The 20,732-nt window shown below is 39.3% G+C and overlaps 2 protein-coding genes across 2 annotated transcripts; one reads left to right on the top strand and one right to left on the bottom strand.

Annotated features, from left to right (window-relative positions):
• Nucleotides 1-6,553: 6,553 nt before the first annotated feature.
• On the top strand, nt 6,554-19,387 carry cyp27c1 (cytochrome P450, family 27, subfamily C, polypeptide 1). The gene is made up of 9 exons (XM_082137324.1): nt 6,554-7,648; nt 11,268-11,458; nt 12,783-12,982; nt 14,478-14,687; nt 14,798-14,961; nt 16,775-16,938; nt 17,099-17,177; nt 17,535-17,738; nt 18,349-19,387. The coding sequence occupies exons 1-9, from the start codon at nt 7,355-7,357 to the stop codon at nt 18,463-18,465; spliced, it is 1,623 nt and encodes a 540-aa protein (XP_081993450.1). The 5' UTR covers nt 6,554-7,354; the 3' UTR covers nt 18,466-19,387.
• LOC309474732 (uncharacterized protein) lies at nt 8,717-11,261 on the bottom strand. The gene is made up of 2 exons (XM_082137325.1): nt 9,608-11,261; nt 8,717-9,538 (listed from the first exon to the last, which is right to left on the bottom strand). Exons 1-2 carry the CDS (start codon nt 10,028-10,030, stop codon nt 9,338-9,340), a joined length of 624 nt encoding a protein of 207 aa, XP_081993451.1. The 5' UTR covers nt 10,031-11,261; the 3' UTR covers nt 8,717-9,337.
• Nucleotides 19,388-20,732: the final 1,345 nt, after the last annotated feature.

The following is a 20,732-nucleotide window of genomic DNA, read 5'->3' on the forward strand; positions in this document are numbered from 1 at the left end:
CATTTTTGGGTGAACTATCCCTTTAAGAGTTGGGATAAAAAAAAAAAGATAAATAATATATACTTAATGGGACTTGGATTAAAGGCAGTGTAGGCTGAGCAGATAACTGACAATTAATCATGCCTTTTCACTTTTCCCTGTTGTTATATTTTTATTGTTTGGTTTCATTCAGGTATGTGATGTTGATGAAGCTTTGGCACAACACAATTGTATCTGTTGGTGTGCTGACTGTCATTGATGAAGAAGACCTCTCTCTCTAAATAAACTCTACCTTTGCCCAGTGTCTACTGCCATGCCATCATTGTTGAGAGAGGTATTGTGATGGATAATCTGCAGAACCTGCCTAAGGCAATTTGCATCTATTTTGGTCTGTCTTATACTTTAAATTTGGATTACCCAAAATACATGAAAAACACTTTTAACTTCAAACGTGAGTAATCAAATGTGCAAGATTGATGATGTCTGGCATTAGATTACATTCGTTTATGACAGTGGAATTAGATTAGTTGATAGAAAAATAAAAGGGAAGCTGAGGCACCTGTTTAAAATTGTCAGCCCATTGGTTCATGAGCAAGTTAAAGGGTTAGTTCACCCAAAAATGAAAATTCTATCATTAATTGCTCACCCTCATGTCGTTCAAAACCCGTAAGACTTTCGTTCATCTTCGGAACACAAATGAAGATATTTTTTATGAAATCTGAGAGCTTTCTGTCCCTCAATTGACCGCAACGTCATTGCAACTTTCAAGGCCGGCCCAGAAAGGTAAACATCGTTAAAATAGTCCATGTCATGTGACTACAGTAGTTCAGCCTTAATATGAAGCGACGACAATACTTTTTATGCGCAAATTAATTAACATTAGTTAACATGAACTAAGAATTAACAATACTTCATACAGCATTTATTAATCTTAGTTAATATTAATTTCAACATTTACTATACATTATTAAAATCAAATGGTGTATTTGTTAACATTAGTTAATGCACTATGAACTAACAATGAACAGCTGGATTTTTATTAACTAACATTAACAAATATTAATTAATACAATAGCAAATTAATTGCTCATTGTTAGTTCATGTTAGTTAATACACTAACTAATGTTAACTAATGAACCTTATTATAAAGTGTTACCGTGTTATTGTTTTGTTTAGTTTTTTTTAAATGAAAGTGACTATTTACATAAATGTTATACCCCAATGCAAACTTGTGTGGACCACCCCTGTGTCAAAACAAATACAATCAATTTACCTTTGAACCGTATCATTGCCTTAAATTTATTTGTACAGTTGTAAATGTTATCTTTGTAAAATTGTGAAACCATTCTCAATGATTTATAATAGATGATTGATAGTACTTAAGTTATTGAGTAATGCTACTTGCTCTTTTTAAGGCAATCGGTTTGCATGGTTTTAACAAGTAAACTGGATTGCTTTTGAAGTAAAGTAAACTCAGTAATTCCAAGTTGTATGCAGAAAACATCAGAGTTAACACAACTAGCATAAATGAGTAGTTAGGAATACTCACAAAGTGTATTTTAAATGATTTAGTTGTTAAAAATAGTAATTCTGAGTAGTCTATAAGACAAGCACATCTAAAGTAAATGATCAAGTACTATACAAATTAGTTTTAAGTTACTGGAACTCTCTTGTAAGTGTACACTACTTGACTTTTAGTACTACATACTATTCCTATTTCACTTTACTCGTTTTTTTCAAGGCAATCGGTTTGCATGCTTTTTTAAGTAAGGTTTACTAATTGGATTTTACAGTGTACATTATTTGTAGGCTGCTAATAGGCTACTTAATTTGTCATCGAAACATTATTTGGGAACTGCAAAAAAAAGTAATATATAATTTCGTATGTATGCTATATGGTGTAAAATAAGCTTTTGAATTTTATAAACCTTCATCTGTGTGTGTGTGTGTGTGTGTGTGTGTGTGTGTGTGTGTGTGTGTGTGTGTGTGTGTGTGTGTGTGTGTGTGTGTGTGTGTGTGTGTGTGTGTGTGTGTGTGTGTGTGTGTGTGTGTGTGTGTGTGTGTGTGTGTGTGTGTGTGTGTGTGTGTGTGTGTGTGTGTGTGTGTGCGTGTGTGTGTGTGTGTGTGTGTGTGTGTGTGTGTGTGACATTGTATCATAATTCATAGGCCAAGTCTCATTCTTCAGATGGTATTAGAACAAATGTTTTTTTTTGCAGGCTTTTGAGTTCATGTCAGTCCAGGCACTGTGAAACAAGTGTGTGGTTTGGCCCACCTGGGGGTAAGAACCTCTATTTTACACAAATACCAATTTCATTGGAACATTCCTCAGCTCTGGGCAGGACACTGTTGGCCACTTTCCCACAGGCTTGTTTTTGAAATCCTTGAATAAAAGGGGGTTCATCCCCTTGGAACTGCTTTGGGTTGTACTGAGGAATACTACAGAATACCAAAGAATATCCCCCCTAAATGTTCCTTCTCATGCCCATCTATACACTGATCCCCATCCTCCTCCTCCATCTTTTCTAGACCTTTTACATAACCATGTATTGTTCCTTTTCTTTTATTGTAACCTGCATAATCTAAATACCCCATTACTTAAGTGTTTCCAACGTACATTACTTAAAGTACGCAACTTAAAACTGCATGAAAAGACTTAAAGAGTCCTGCTGAATGTTTGAGGCATTTTATTCTAGACCCTCTGTTTGATCCTCTTTGAAAGAAAAGAGAGAATCGAGCACAAGTGAAAAAAAAAAAATGTATGCAAGATTCTCATCTTAATAAGAATTAAACCTGAACCACCAATTAAAATTTTGTTTACTCTTTCAGAAAAGAACCTTTGCGTTGCATTATCTGCCTTTATTTAAATCTTTTTTATCCTTAATAGACTATTGCACCTACCCATGCAAACACACAGAAGGAAAGCCTGCTGCTTATCTTTTCTAATAAATTCACATGATTTCTGGGTGAAAACCGAGGACTCTGAGCCAAGTGGAGTTACTTATAAGGGAAAAGCCTCAAACAACACCATCTCAGCGGAATAAATTTTTGCCAACACAATTAGTTCTCTCTGAAAGATTGTTTTGCCTGTGCATGTGTTCTAATACCAGTGTTTGGCAACCATATGCATCAGGCTTCTGACCACACTTAACCATAATCATATTAACAATTATAATCCCTTAATCTGCCTTCATTATTTTATCATGTAGCGTTTTCATTGTTATGTGCGCGTGCATGGAGCGGAATGGGTTCAGGTGCAGCGTTTCAACAAGCAGTTCCACAATCTGCATGGCACACACTAAACAGGGATGGAAATGTGGAGGTGATGAAGTGGAGCAGGTAAGATTAATAACAAGGTAATGAGGGGGCAGAGCCTAACATGAGACCAACAGAACAGCACATGGCAAACGGCAGCAAACAAAAGTGTTCCACAAACACAAGTCAAGAGAGCACATGGCAAATGAACTCCATCATCATGTGCTTAAACTGAAAACACCTCATGAGGGGAACAAGCTGTAGATCTAATTTGTGAACATGAGTTCACCAAGTACAGTAGGCTACAACACATTCCAAGCAACCAATCAGATTTGAGGGACAAGTTTATAGTTTAGATTATTCCAAGTTTAGGCTTAAAACCAGGGTTAGGTGCTTCTACATCAGTGTTGTTCGCCTATAATTGATATTAGGGATAAGTAATGGGTTAGTTTAGGGGTAAAGATATGGTAAGGAAGGACTAGATTTTCAGAAAGCTGTTCCATATCTTGGCAAAATCACGGTGACCATCTATAATTGATTATCCTAACCAACCCCTAACCCTATATATAACTGGTAGTTCTCTTGAAATATTTAACCTAATTTGTTTTAATATATGACATGAGCCCCTGGTTTTAAACATATTTCTTGGAAAGAAATACCTTAATTTTGAATACGGAAGTAAGCTATTTTCTGTGTGTGTACCTGAGACTTCCGTTTCATTTGCCAGCATTTCATTTGTGTGGCGTTTCTCGTCTGGTGTGCAACCGGTTTAACAAAGTGCAGTAAACGGTGAAATTGTTTGCGTTACAAATTAGTGTGTATTACGATAATAAATTAAAATAATAAGAAAACATTAACAAATACCAGTGTGTAACATTATGCAGCATGATGAACTGTTTTTGCACAGCTAAAAAAACTGAAAGAGAGTTACACCGAAAGTATTGCACATTCGAGTTTAAAATGGCCACGCCCGGTCTTATGTTAAAAATAAGGTGGAAAGATAATTGTAAAAAAATGTATCATTTCCATCCCAGTCAGAAAGATTTGGCCCAAATAAACAGCTGAGCTGTAGTTCAGATTAGATTGTGTTTGTTGGCCCAAATATAATAATAATAATAATTAATAATACAAATATGGCCCACATCTTCTTTGCCAGAACTGAACCAAAGCAGTGCCATAACTCCACCAAGCATGAGCCAAATAATACAATTTTATGTGGCAATGTGAGCCTTGTATGCAAATTTAGTATGGTTGCGATCTGTTAAAATCTAACTTTAATTAAACCCATGTGGCACATGCAATGACAGTATCTTGGGTTTAGTCTTTGGACGTGTTTGTTTCATTTTTGAATCAGGTCTTCTCTGATGTAGTACAATTTGCAATAGGTGGTGGTGCATGGCGCTGTGGATTATACAATTGAAATAGTCCATTTGATATTTGCTAATATCTTATTTTTATCTGCTGAAATCCACTACACACCTCTCTGTTTGCTAGGAGAACAAAAAGTTTTAAGTTAGGCTACATTTTAACAGCGCTCTGATATAGCATATCAGATCAAAGAAAGCAGGTTTTACTGTTTACAGTGCATTCAAGTCATGTCGGAAAGATCATATTTTACGAGTTGAATGCACCTATAAACAAGGTGCATGGCAGTGAGAATGTCATAAAGGTAGGCTAAAATAAGCTAACTGCCTGAACTAAATATTATAACAATACAAAAACGATAAAGTTTAGGCTACATAGATTAATTAAAAACATAAAAAGCAAAACACACCCGATGCACATTCTTTGTTCATTAGAAGGGCTATAGTTTAAAAACCGAACGTGCTGTATTTTTGTCTGGTTATTTAAAGGTGCTCTAAGCGATGTCACGTGTTTTTTAGGCCGAAACATTTTTTTGTCACATACAGCAAACATCTCCTCACTATCCGCTAGCTGCCTGTCCCCTGAACACACTGTAAAAAAGCGTGATCTCTGTAGACAGCCCAGGCTCCACAAACGGCAACAAAAACAAACTGGCCCAGCCTGGACCACGAAACATAAACAGTGTTCCAGCCAATAACCAACAAGAATGATTTGGGAGTGGGGGATGGGGGGTTAGTGCATGTGAACATGAAGGTGGTGGTGGTGGAGTGGATGAGAGATGTCCTAGACCTAGACAACGACAACAACTAACGTTATAATTATATTCTCTTGAATTTTGATATGGCCGACACACGAACAAAGAGACAACGTTCCGATGAACAAATAGCAAAGAAGAGGGAAAAGGAGAAGGAATGCGCAAAGTCCCGAATTTACTTCGGAAAAGCCTTCGACTCGTTCATGGAAGGGGACGGGATGAGGAGAAGGGAGGGTCGAGCTAGCCTCCGTTTTGTTTGACAATACTTCGAACGTCAACAAGAAGTGACGTCACCCAACATTGCTTAGAGCCGGGGTTTTCAAAGTGGGGGCCGCCAGCAGCAAGTTGAAAAAAAAAAAAAACGTGAAAAAAAGTACAAATGAAGAGTTCAGATGCAAAAGCCTCTAAATGCCATTTGAAATTTTCTTATAGAATGATCATTTTTATCAAGCTTGTACATTTAAGTTCAGTAATTTCACTTAAATGATAATTAATAGATAATCTTCATTGCCATTTAAGTGAAATTATTGATTTTAAGTATACGAGCTTGATAAAAATGATCATTCTATAAGAAAATTTCAAATGGCATTTAGAGGCTTTTGCATCTGAACTCTTCAAATATTTGTTAATATGAGTATTGTTATGAAATAGCATTATAATAATTTGTTGCATAGCCTATCTGAATATTACACTTTTAATGCTAATCTTTTAGAGATGAGCTGATTGATCGGCTGGTGAGCGGAATTGGCCGATTTTCACGTGATTTTCAGTCTGACATATGCCGATTGTATGCCAGTCAAATGCACTCGGGCGCCGCATGATTAACATCGCGCAACATCAGCATCACACGTGCACAAGGAGGAGCAGCGCGTGAGCGTCAAGCTGGAGCGTCGCGTGAGCGGCGCCGAATCTATTTTTGCTGCGCTGCTCACGCTCAATTAAAGTGAAAGCACACTTTTGATGGACAAAATAAATATGATTTCACACTAAAAGTACCTAAAATGCACATAATTTGCATGTATAGTGTGTTTTAACAAGAACTAGGCTGTCAGAAATCAGAAAGACTCAAAAATATTTATAGAAAATGTACCCATTTAAACTTGTTTTTATTAATCAGTTTGGGTAAAAGTTTGGGTGTTTTATAAAATATATATATAGGCCTATAGAAAATTAATATTTGTATGTGCTGTAAAGTGGGTAAAAAAATGAAATCGGAATCGGCTAAAATCTGTATCGGCAGTTCAAACTCAATGAAAAATCGGAATCGGCCTAGAAAATTGTAATCGGTGCATATAATCTTTCTGATTGGCTGGTATCAAACAATATCACATAATCTGATGTTCACCTAGATGTTTTATTTATTTATTTCTAATTCTACATTTGCCGTAGTATTGTCGATGGGTTCAATAACACATCCTGCAAAAGGGGGGCCTTTGCCAGAACCTAGTGGTATTTGGGGGGCCTTGTCATGGAAAAGTTTGGGAACCCCTGGCTTAGAGAACCTTTAACAGAAACTAATATTCACTATACAATTAAAATGAATTGTGTTAGTAGTTAATTAATTTGAACTACTTAATTAAATAATAACTAAATAATTAGCTACCTACCTACCCCCCTAACATTTGTAATAATTTAATTATAGGCTAAAACAATTTCTGACTAGTTTCACTTTGGGTTAAACGAGGCTGTCTGGCAACTAATGCGGTCAGCTTAAGTGCTTCCAGCCACAATCGATTTATGTAGCTAATATCCAAATTAATTTTGCAACAATAGAAATTCCTTCACTCCAGCTTTTAATCGCACATGTCCAATGCCTCGTGGGGACTGCTGTTCATCCCAGTGCCAAAATTCAGTGTCCAATCCCCTTCTCTGATCCCGCAGATCTCCTGTGGACCTTTTAAAAGCAGCTGAGCGCCACTCATCAGTGCGCACTCACTCCAGTCTGCGAGCACTTCCACACCTACAAGAACCTCCTGACTTAAACTTGGTGGCACAGTCTTTGAGATGGCTCTTCAAAGCTCTATTCTACACTTGGCCCACAAGAATCTGCTCCAGGAGTCATGCAAGCTGTTTCTCCGCCAAGCCCGCGGGCTGCACAAGTCCACGGCGAGCGGCTCTCTGGAGATCGCGGCGCACAGTCAGGCGGAACTGAAGGAAGAGAACGAGGTGAGCCCGGCCGCGGAGGCGCTGAAGGAGACTACAGTGAAGACCCTCCAGGAGATGCCTGGACCCAGCACTTTTTCGAACCTCGTTGAGTTCTTCTACCGGGATGGATTCAGCCGCATCCATGAGATCCAGGTGAGTGGAGACGGTAGATGTCAGATGGGACGCGTTTTAGTTGAAAAGAGCCCTTTGTGTGTTTGCATTTGCATTTACACCTTCAATACACGTTCAGTGGAACATACCCAGACGCAAGCATGTAGACTCGAATGTTTTCATTTACGAACAGGCTACTTCTATTTCATTCTCTTCGTGTGCTCTGTATTAACTGTAACTTTACCCTCTGTAACATTTTATTTTACGAGCTGGCAGAAACAGCATTCAGTGTCAGCAATTTCTGTTGCAAGAATGATAAATAAACTTTGATTTGATTGGAACATAGCCAACATTCGGGGTGTTGAATTACTTTTAGAGTTGCATAAAGCAACGAGTTGAGTCTCCACCCCACCATGAGGGACAGTTACAAAACTGATATTTTTCTCAAACCCAGACGCAGTGTAGTAGCCTACCCCAGAGTGTGGTCTGGACGATGGGGCGGGGTGACACGTGTCGCTCCGCCTACACCCAATTTATTTGGTTTATTTTACAGCAATCTTATTGGCCTAGACGATTCAAGCCTGAGCATGCCCATTGTTTTATGTACTATTTTGTGAATGATTTGGCCATATTAAAGAACTATTAAAATGATAACTCTAATCGTATCTTATTATCGGTTTACCATGGTAATTTTAGTCAAGATCTATTGGCTTTATTGTACACAGTACAATTGGTTTTATTGTACACAGAATAGATTAAGTTATTGTTTAAAAACGTAATATCTGTTTTTATATATATATATATATATATATATATATATATATATATATATATATATATATATATATATATATATATTCACTTTTCAGCACTGCAGGGTTTTTAATTCCCATTGTAGCAAAAAAAACAACAACAAAAAAAACAACAATGGCCAGGGCTTGTATCATTTGGTAGCCTTGTCTTATGTGCCACGCATGGTTTAAAATAAAATAAAACACACTTTCGGAACTGTGTCTTACAGTGAATTATGATTATTTGTGTAAAATCCCGAGTTTGTTTTTATTCACCGATCCTAATGGAAAAATGAAGAAGCATAAATTAATGACCATCAGCCTAATAGGCTTTCTTTGGACAGTGAGAAAAATCAGATTGCTGAGGAGACACAGAGGTGCCTTTGTGCTGTTTTAGTAGGAATGGTACAGGGCAGGCGACTTGAGAAGGGGGTGAAATTGGGCAAGCTCACATTGAGGGCTGTATTTGCAAACAGCTTCAAGTATTTGCAAATGGGCCATCTATACCAGGAAATGTCTTCCCATGCATACTGAACAGTTGCCGAATAGCCATACGGCCTTTGTGGAGATATTGTCGGTCAGGAAATGACTAATGTGAAATGGAAAAATATATTTTAATGCTGTATCACGGTAGTGTTGTCTCCCATATAGCTGTTCTTATTTCACTGATGCATTTAGAGATTAAAGGAAAGCCAGCATTAGAGTACATAAAGTACATCAGTAACAGTAAGTACTCAAACTGATCTATACAAATGACCGTTAGGACCCAATTACAACTCTCTGCTCTCTACTTTCACTATTTCTGAGGTTTATATTCATGATGTGTCTGTGACAAGGTTCAAAGGTTGGAAGGAAGAAGACAGACCCAAGACCATGTATGGAACTCGTGCTTTTATTTATCTCCAAACAAAACAAAAATGGCGCACACAGCGCATTTACCTTAGTCTACTACAGTACACAGATACAAAGTCCAATAATGACTGCAGTCAATCCTCCCGGGCAACACAAGCTCCCAGTCATCTCTCTCTCTTGCTTTCTCCTCTCTGGTGGTATTTATGCGACTGATGTACAGCACCGGCCGTTCCTCACCCCCCACCTCCTGAGACAGGTCTGATCCAAGCCCCTTGTCCGACGCGTCCATCTGCAATAAAAAGGGGAGAGAAAATTCAGGAGAATGCAAGAGCGGCCCGCCACACAGAGCAGCCTTTACCTGGGTGAAAGCCTGCTGGCACTGCTCCGTCCACTGGATCGGATCCGGCGCTTCCTTTTTAGTGTGGTCAGTCAGCGGGCTGGTGAGGTCTGAATAATTAGGTACAAACGTTCTATAATATCCCGCCAGCCCCAGGAACTGCCTCACCTCCTTTTTGGTCTTGGGTCTCGGACAGGTCGCAACTGCTGCCGTCTTGTCAATTTGGGGACGCACCTGTCCGTGTCCCAAGTGGAAGCCCAGATACCTGACCTCCACACGCCCAACCGTACACTTTTTCGGGTTGGCCGTTAGTCTGGCCCTTCTCAGCGACCTCAGAACCGCTCGCAGATGCTGCATATGACACTGCCAGTCATTACTATAGATGATAATGTCATCTAAATAGGCAGCGGCATGTGCAGCGTGAGGCCGGAGAATCCAGTCCATGAGGCGCTGAAAAGTGGTAATCCTTGATTATCCTTGAGCCCCGAACAACCCGAAAGGAAGAGTAACGAATTAGTGTAATCCAAATGGTGTTGTGAAAGCTGTTTTTGCTTTAATAAAGGAGATAAGGGGATCTGCCAATATCCTTTCGTTAAATCCAGTGTCGAGTTAAAATCGAGCAGTACCCAGCCGATCAATCAATTCGTCAATCCGTGGCATTGGATATGCGCCGAATTTCGACACAGCATATACCTTGCGATAATCCACACAGAATCGGATCAAGCTGTCCGTTTTAGGAACCAAAACTATCGGGCTCGCCCAATCACTGTTGGATTCCTCCATTACTCCCATCTCTAGCATCGCCTCTAATTCAGACTGAACTACCTTTTTTTTTGTGTTGAGGTAATCGCGCACTACTACACCCGGCTCTGTCTCAATGTGGTGCTGAATGAGGTCCGTTCGACCTGGCAGGGGCGAGAACACATCTGCAGATTCTGCTTGCAACTTGGCTACATCAGTGAGCTGGGAGGGCGAGAGGTGATCTCCTCCCGGGGCCAGAGCAAGAGATTGGTTCTTAGTGCTCACTTCTGGCCCGAGATCCTCCTCTCACCGCCATTGCCAGCATCACTGACTCCGCCTCATTCCAGTTTTTTAAGGAGATCGAGATGGTAAATCTAATGTGCCCTGCTCCTGGCTGTTCGTACCACCTCATAATTGAGACTTCCAACTCGCTGTGTGACCTCAAAGGGTCCTTGCCACTTCGCGAGTAATTTTGAACTAGAGGTTGGGAGTAATACGAGCACTTTATCTCCTGGTGCAAACTTGCGTAATCTGGTTCCCCGGTTGTATAGCTGGCTTTGTTTGTCCTGAGCCTGTAACAAAATTCTCCATGGAGAGCCGCCCCAAAGTGTGGAGTTTTGTTCTCAGTTCCAGGACATACTGAATTTTGTTTTAACTGTCCGAAGGTCCGTCCTCCCAAGCCTCTCTCAGGACGTATAACACCCCGCGCCCATAGAGAGGCTCGAAAGGGGAAAACACTGTGGAGGTTTGCAGGACCTTGCGCACAGCAAACAAGAGGGGTTCCAGCCATTTGTCCCACTCGCCACAGTGTCTAATGTAGATCAGCCTAAACTCAGCCTTTAAAAAAAAATCTATTGGAAGTAAAAAAACATTTAAATTACTAGTGCAAGCTATAAATGATTCAGATCCATGTTAATCAAGTTTACAAATCTTCTTGTAGACGGAGCATTCGCAGAAGTATGGGAAGATCTTTAAATCTCGATTTGGACCTCAGCTGGTGGTGTCCATCGCTGACAGAGACCTGGTGGCACATGTTCTCAGGTCTGAAGGTGTGACTCCTCAGAGAGGCAACATGGAGTCCTGGAAGGAGTACAGAGATATGAGGGGAAGATCCACTGGACTCATCTCAGCGTAAGTACCGACTGCTTTCTCAACGGTAGAGGTTCAAATCTGGGCTAGTAACCGTTTGTCACTTTGGATTAAAATGTTACACTCCATTCAAAAGTTTGGGATCAATAAGACTTTTGATACTTTTATTCAGAAAGGACAGATTAAATTGATCCAAGTTGGCAGTAAAAACTTTTACATTGTTACAAAAAAAAATCTATTCCAGTAAATGCTGTTCTTTTGAACTTTCTATTCATCAATGAATACTTAAATAAAGGACCACGGTTTCCACAAAAAATATTAAGCACCAAAACTTTGATAATAATAAGAAATGTTTCTTGAGCACTTAATCAGGATATTAGAAAGATTTCTGAAGGATCATATGAGACTGAAGACTGGAGTAACGATGCTGAAAATTCAGCTTTTTTCAACGTTGATACGTTGTGACAAGGTTTTCTCAAAGTTAGGAACAAACGTTTTTCCAGTAATATTAAGAAAACAATATTCTAATATTGTTCAAAGTTGTCTGGCCTTAAATAATGTTCTCCAAAAGGTGTCAAGCTTTTTTGGGTCACTGGCAAAATGTAGATTAGGGTCGAGTTCTCACTATTAACTAACTATTAACTATGACTTTTGCCTCAATAAACTCCTAATTACTGCTTATTAATAGTTAGTAAGGTAGTTGTTAAATTTAGGTATTGGGTATGATTAAGGGATGTTGAATATAGTCATGCAGAATAAGGCATTAATATGTGCTTTATAAATACTAATAAACAGCCAAAATCTTTGTAATATGCATGTTAATAAGCAACTAGTAAATTATTATGAGAATTAACTAAGACCTTAAACTAAAGTGTTACCCCTTTTTTTTTTTTTTTACATTGTTCATGGATTGTTTTTACCTGAAACATTAGGTTGGGTGAACGTTTTTTAAATGTTACTAGTTTCTAAATGTTAATGGAATGTTCCCTTAACGTTTGCATAACCAAGAAAAAAAAGTTTTTTAAATATAAAATAAAACGGATATTTTAAAGAAATAAAATTTTTATAGCTTAATGGGAACGTTAGCAAAAGGTTCTTAGAAAATTTTTTTGTTAGCTGGGTACATTTTAAATTACATTAAAATACTAAATTGTTATTTTAAATTGTGATAATATTTCACAATATTACTGTTTTTACTGTATTTTGAATCAAATAAATGCAGGAGATTTCTTTTATAAACATTAAACATTCTTACAGACCCCAAACTTTTAGATGGTATTATAGGTAAATTACACATTAGTAATGTCAATATGTTAATTTTGATTCCTGTCTGTGCTAACAAATATCTGATGATTTCTCTGTCCAGCGAGGGCGATGAGTGGCTGAAGATGCGCAGTGTTCTGCGACAGCTGATTATGCGGCCCAAAGATGTGTATGTTTTCTCACCTGATGTTAATGATGTGGTGGTCGACCTGGTGAAGAGAGTGAAGACACTGCGCAGCCAGCAGGACGATGGCCAGACTGTCCTTAACATCAATGACCTGTTCTTCAAATATGCCATGGAAGGTGAGCTTGAGGGCATTGTGTGTGTGTGTGTGTGTGTGTGTGTGTGTGTGTGTGTGTGTGTGTGTGTGTTTTTGTGGAAGTTGTTATGTACTAAAGGTGCCCTGGTCTGATATATTAAATTTTACACTCATGATTTGATTAGAGGACAGGATTTAGAGGATTTGGATTTCAGTCAACATCAGGGTTTTCCTTTCATAGGGGTTTGATTTCCTCTACCCTTAACTTGGGGATTTTTTTTTTAATTAAGAGGAGAGTCAGGTATCATAGTGGCCTTTCTAGAAAGGAATATGAGGGCTTTGTATAAATGAAATTAGATCCAGCTAAGGAGTTTGAGTCTTGGGGTCCTATTTTAAGGGTTCACTTAGGGCGTGTCCGAATCCACTTTTGCTAGTTTAACGATAGTTTAACGATAAAAAACGTATATTTTAACAATAAAGCAGCTCTACAATAGTGTAAGGGGTTTTACAGTCAAAGACCCAGAACCAGATATGATGAATGAATATCCGGAGTCAGAATTATAATAAATTAAAGAAAAGATTTACTGAAGATAGTTTGCAGTTTCATCAGCAGAAGTCAGCTTTAAGACTCACACAGGAGTTTGTAGGCCGCCCCCCTTACAGTTACAAAGATCACAGCAGTTATACCCTTCACCAAGGTCTAAGCTACGTCTTTGCTTCAGGTTGCAGTTTCTGATTGGCTAAGAACACATAGTTTCATAAAAATGAGGTAGCTCTCTCTGGATAATTTGGATAGTGCTCGGCCAATGTGTCACTTTGTCTCTCTGCCCTCAAGTCTATAATTTTTACGTTTACTATTATGATCCCACCTAGTTGTCTGTTTAAATGTAGACCCTCAGTTGAATGTAGACAAGAGTTTTTACCCCATAATGGACGACAATCTTCAACATCATAAATGACTAAATTAATCATCATAGTGTTGATCAACTCAATTCAGTTCATTATTTATTCAGTTTAGTTCAATAATAGTGTCAATGTTGCAAAGTTCATCAAGAAATAACTTAGATTTCGTTGATGAGCTTTGCAACATTGACACTATTAGTGAACTAAATTGAGTATCACTGAATCAATAAATGAATCTGCTGCAAAGTTCATCAATGATGAAACAACTTCAATTTACAATAGTGTCATTAATTAGCTCAACTCAGATTTGTGTTCACATCCGATTGTGTCTGTACAGTTAGATTGGCAATATTTTCGGAATATTAAGGGTCTTTTATTTGTCTTTTGTTACTGTTAAAGAAAACCGCCAACTAAATTCTTACATAGCCCTCTGATCAGCCCTCTCTAGTTTGAGAGTTTGTAGATTTCACCAAAACAGTAGACTGAAGATTCAGGTCAGATTCAGATTAACGCATGGAAACCTTAGCAAGTAATTGATTTTAATTGTAGGTGATAATTTTCAATAGGCAAAGCACATAAATGTGAAGCAATATGATACAAAAATCACCCAGTTTAAATGTTTAACTCTTTCCTAGGTGTTGCAACCATTTTGTACGAGACTCGCCTGGGCTGCTTGGAGAATGAAATTCCCACGATGAGTCAAGAGTACATTGCTGCACTGCACCTCATGTTCAGCTCTTTTAAGACCACCATGTATGCCGGTGCCATTCCTAAATGGCTGCGTCCCATAATTCCCAAACCCTGGGAGGAATTCTGCAGCTCATGGGACGGACTCTTTAAATTCAGTAAGAGCAGAGGGAACTGTGGTGGGGTTCAGTGTCATTGTGACAAAGTTGATCTTCTACAACTCTGTTCACTATATTTTTTTAAAAGTTTGTACAAATGTGTGTTTTAGGCCAGATCCACGTGGACAAGAGGCTTTCAGAGATCAAAAAGAAGATGAATAAAGGCGAAGAGATTAAAGGAGGGTTGCTGACTCACATGCTGGTCACCAGAGAGATGAATCTAGAGGAGATCTACGCAAACATGACTGAAATGCTTCTGGCTGGAGTGGACACGGTAAGAACCTGTCCAAGGGCTGCTGGGAAGGGGATAAGACGTCAGCGCTTCTCAGCTTGTGGTTCATGACTCATATTTTGGGCCATGCAAAGCTTTTTACTTCTGGCTTTTTAAAATCAAAAACTGTTGTTAGTAACAGAGCTTATTTTCTGCAATAGTCCAAAAGTCAATGGAAAAATCCCATTGGGTTTTTGTCGAGGGAACTTCCGGGTTTGCCTACAAAAATATGTCATCACTAGGCTACTATGTCACACTCATCTGATACTTGGTAGACACTTAGTTCCAGTGTTGGCTAGCCAAATTAATCAAGTTATACACTGTTTCTCATGCCTTCAGTAAAGTAATGCTGCAATATCTCCAAGCAGTGAATGTGTGTGTGGTGATTCAAGAATCCAGAACACATTGTGTTTTGAGACAGCTGGAAAAACGGTTGAATTTAATTTTGATGATAAACAAACCTTCTCATGAGTCTTAGGCGCCTCTTCCTCTTCCCGTGAACTCTTTTCAAACGGTCAGATCGTAACGGGTGTCCATGGTCTCCATGGAAACCTCAGTGTTCACCTGACCTCACGCTGACCTCTCCCCATTCGTCTCACCCACAATAAACAAGACCCGCCAAGACTCTCCCATTTCGCTGACGTGTCTGCTGGCGTCCTCTTCCCTTTGATCTTTCCCTATCTTTTTCTTTCAGCCGTAGGATCAGATTAGCAATCGTGAGCCAAAACCTGTCATGTAATCGTTCCATTTCTGCCTGTCTGTCTCTCTGTTCACCTCTATGAGGCAAGGTGGCTGTTATGGGTTAATGCTTAATAAAGGAACCAGTCACCCAAAAAGAAAAGAGTGAGCTTTGTGATCACTGGAGCTGAACACACATGACAGCAGCATTTGTAAGCATTTTTAATGATGAATGGAGGGAAGCATGGCAGGTGTTTCATTACTGGATGAAGGCGTGTGTGTGTGTGTTTGTGTGTTGCGGGTTATGGTATCAGTAGTACATTTACCTTTTTAAGAGTCCTTTTTAACATTTTTGTTTACAGTCACAATGTCTTATTATACCTAATTGAATGTTAACAATCCATTGAAACCAGCATCAACAAATTCCATCTTTGCACTGCCAGATGTAAAGTGGCACAGAAGCTGCATCTGAATTGGCATTTAGATGAATTTTCACTCCAATTACAATTTCATAATAAGTAATGTTATGAGGTAAATGTATTAAATATAAAATTGTGAAAGGAGAAATATGAAATTATGGGAAATAATTAATGGGGAAATTAAACTATCATTGAATCATTCATTCAACCAATTTGTTTAAAATGGCTGATTCATTCTATTAGGAACAATGCAAGTGTGAGACATTAAATCAGTCATTAAACTGATTTGATGAAAAAAATTAATTAATTCAGTAAAGAAACACTGTTCAGTAGATGTGCAACAGTGCAACTGTAGCTTTGGAACTATTTTAGTTGCTGAAATAGAGCAAAAACAAGCAATATTGTGTCTAAAATGTGACTTCTTGTTTATTGGACTCTTGTATAAATCAATATCACATATGCATCATGCTCATACTTAGGAAAAACAACAAGCTTATCATATGTTATAAATAAAACAATAACTAAATACAGGGGCATTTCCCCCCATATTTTGAATTATCGGGGGATTTTTATTAAGTTTGATGGCATTTTGCACCAAGCCCCTGTTCATTTCCGATCCTGTAGTAGAGACATTCTTCAGCAGACAAAGGAATTACATAGAGTTGATATTACTATTCTCTAATAAGTCTTGACATTTTGTACTCTCTTACCCTCTGCAGACCTCTTTCACACTGTCATGGAGCACATACCTTCTGGCAAGACATCCCACAATACAGCAGGAGATTTTTGAGGAAGTGGACAGAGTGCTGGGTGGGCGCGTCCCAACTGGAGAGGATGTTGCTTGTATGCCCCTTATTAGAGGGCTTGTCAAAGAGACGCTTAGGTAATCTATGCCCACCACTGTTAAAAGGTCCAAAAAAAAAAATTCTTGTTATTTATATAGTAATCAAGAAATGAACACTATCAGATCAAGAGATCTGAAGAATGCATGGTGTTGTTACATAAACACTTTTTTAACCCCTCCGTCTCTTTAACACATGCAGGCTTTTCCCTGTTCTCCCTGGAAACGGACGCGTTACACAGGATGATCTGATCATCGGAGGTTATTTCATCCCTAAAGGGGTAAGAGCATATATCATTTGACTGTATGTGTATGCATATTTTTATATGCCCGTGCCATAAACATGTGAAAACTTGCCCCTGTAAAGTAGAGAACTGCTTCATGCCTTCATGTCTTTCCTGCAGTTCTAGATTTATAAATGACCTTGACCTAGATAGGATGTGCCTAGAAAAAAAACACACACACTTGACCTGTATTTCACTGTGTTAATCGTGTTTAAAAGATGACACGGTTGTTCTGCAATAAGTGAATAACCCACTAGGGGGCCTCAGTAAAATGCTAAAATCACAAACTATCAATAGAATAGCTATTAAATCATTAAATAAAAATCAATAACCAACATCTTCCTTTGTTCGCAGACTCAGCTGGCTCTGTGTCATTACTCCACCTCAATGGATGAGGAGAACTTTCTCCGTCCCGGAGAATTCCGTCCAGATCGCTGGATCCGCAAGGATGCCTCTGACCGCGTTGACAACTTTGGCTCCATCCCGTTTGGCTACGGCATCCGCAGCTGCATCGGGAGGAGAATAGCTGAGCTCGAGATGCATCTGGCTCTCACACAGGTGTGTGTGTGTTTGTAAATGTGTCTCAAAAGTCAGCATCAAGCAAGATCCAAACCATAACAGTACTATTGTTCATGGACCTTACCAAAAGAAGGGGGGCGGGAGGGTTATTTTGAAGTCTATTTATAAATGTCTAAAATTATTATTTTTTTATTAATAAAATGAATTCATAATCGAAAAAAATCTGTGTTTATATCTATAAACTTTTATCCCAGTACTTCTGTTATTATTTGATGTTTGCAACACAGAAATAGCAATATAGTAGTGGAAGCTGTTTGTGAAGCTGCTCCAGACATCTTACATGACCACTACTCTCTCTGGCTCAGTGGTAGCGCGAAAGCAGGTTTAAATATTTCGGTGTGATCGTAATTTCCAAGGTTTAATATACATACTGAAGCGGAATCATTGTCATTTAGGAATAAGATCTCATGTGTGTTTGAATCGAGATCGCAATCTTTTAATTATTAATTAGGCATACATATGGGACAATAGCCTATGTATTTTTGTATGTCATATCATATGTGTACCAGACCTAAAAAGTTACTCCTGTCATATATGTGAATTGTAATTCCCTTGTCTAATGGTGTACTGATGTTCTTCTCTATCACAGCTCCTGCAGAAGTTCCACATTGAGGTGTCTTCCCAGACCACTGATGTGCGTCCCAAGACTCATGGCCTGCTCTGTCCAGGAGCACCCATCAACCTTAGATTTGTGGACCGAAAGTAATCTGTCATTACACTATGCATTTGTCACGGTGACACAACCATCTATCAGCCCATCGTCACCAGATCAGCACGCTCCGCCCACTCGTTCACTCTCCCCGGACTACTCCCACTGCGCAATGTGACGTCGGAGTGACGTCTTTTCTATGTAATTTTTGGACGTCCAATTTTGGTCCACTGAAGGGGTTGTTTTGTAACGCCGGGCACGTCTAATGTTGATGTTCGTAGGACCTCCGTGTAAGGGTTATTTATAGTCCAAATGTGGTCGTTTGTGGACTCCTTTTCAACATCAAATTTAGACTAATTTTAGTTGTTGTTTTTATACAACTTCTATAACTGTAGTCTCATGTTTCAAAAGGGTGGAGGACATGTTTTCTGTACCATGTATTTACATTTATGTTGCAAGTGTCAAAGCTCTACTGTTTGAGCTACAGCATTACACCTTTGTATGCGTCTCCAGTTATCACCTGCTGCTGAGACAATCAAATGGAGTTTTTGGAAAATGATCTTAAATAATTATAAATAATCTGTATTCATATGTATTAATCATGTTGATAACAACAATGTTGATATTTGTAAATAAAAAAATATTACATATTAATCATGTACATTTCCTGCACCTGTCATAGATGTCCAAATGACGTCCAAAAAAATTACCCAGTTCAAAGGTCAAATGTTGAACGTCAATATGACGTCCAAGTTGGGTCATGGTTGGATGTCCAAATAGTGGACCTAGTTCGGACGTCGAATAGATGTCCAGAATTGGTCATGGACCGACGGACCCAGTATAGACATGATCTGCACGTCTATCCGAAGTCCAATGTTTAGTGGGCTGATTCAACGCACCTGCACCTCCTCATCAACCTGCACTATATATACCACACACAACCTGCACACCATTGTCTGGTTTCGTCTAACCACGTATACAGACTCATCTGAGACTTACCTGCCTGACTACCCGTCTTCGGTCTTCTGATCCCGAGCCGTTGTGTGTGTTCTGTACCATCCTTCAACCACTTGATAAAACAAGATTTGAATACAAGCCAGGCTTATTTTGGTTAGTCATACTTATTGTCGGTGGATCCATTTCATAAAGCAAACTTAAAATAGTTCAAACTCGGTTACTCTGGCAACTTATGCTGGGAAACTAACCTGGTCCGGGGCAGGCTAACTGTCAGGCTAAGTTTGAGTTAATGCTTAACCAGAATACCGTTAACACTGACCCGCTTGGAATGTGATGATATTACATCGGACTCTCTGGCATGCTGCCATTTTATTTAATGAAACCACTATCAGTCCAAAAGTGAAAGCAAATACACTTTAATAATAAATGTAATAAATTTGAACATACAAAAAGTGTAACAAATGTAAAGAAGTAAAGTTACATTTGTTTAGTTGGTGTGATTTTTGTAATGAATCAATTAAATGTCTATAAACAGGGAGCTCAACCCATATGTGTCGGACGCATAATCATGGCATATCCCATCATTGATGAGGTGGTGGATGAGGGAGTGATAATCATACGATCGCAAGCCCACACATCGCAAATAGCACACGGCGCAATAAAGCGCTCACAGTCCCGCAGACTGTGTGCATTGCACTTCGCTTTTTTGCCAGCGGAACATTTTTGAACACAGTTGGAGATGCAGAGAATATCAGCAAAGCATCGGTTTACCGCTCTTTACGAACTGTGTACCTGTCTTTAAAAAAAAGTGTTCATCACCTTCCCTGGCCACAGAGCGATTCGTACTATTAAACAGGGTTTTTAAGCCAGTTAAGACCGTAAACCCCGCTCGTTGTGTTGGCTTGCTGCGACCTTTCCCCTCCTATGGACTGGATACGTGCGCCATTCTTGCTCCAGTTGAGTTCCCCTTTAGCCAAACCCTGTTGAGTTCCTCCACACCCCTTCGGCATTGGACGTGGCCGAGTGTCCGATGCTAGGCCTACCACTCATATGCACTGGTGGAACTTGTGCTAGGCTGGGTCCTGGGTCGGGGTCAGGAGGCTTTTGTCTAGGCACTGGAAGGTGGCAGCACTAGTGGCGTTTAAATGGGGATCCCAATCAGTATGGTACGTCCGACTACGTCGAACGTGACCGAACTGAAAGGGAAAGTCTCGGTTACGTATGTAACCCTCGTTCCCTGAAGGAGGGAACGGAGACGTAGTCCCGTCACCACTACTGCTGGACCACCACTGACTCTGGGCTCTGCTCAGCTCCTCAGCAAAAAAACAAGTGGTGCAATTCCGTGTTTATACCCACACTGCGGGGCG

This window comes from Leuciscus leuciscus (genome assembly GCF_965113295.1).
Source record: "Leuciscus leuciscus genome assembly, chromosome: 14".
Lineage (NCBI taxonomy): Eukaryota > Metazoa > Chordata > Actinopteri > Cypriniformes > Leuciscidae > Leuciscus > Leuciscus leuciscus.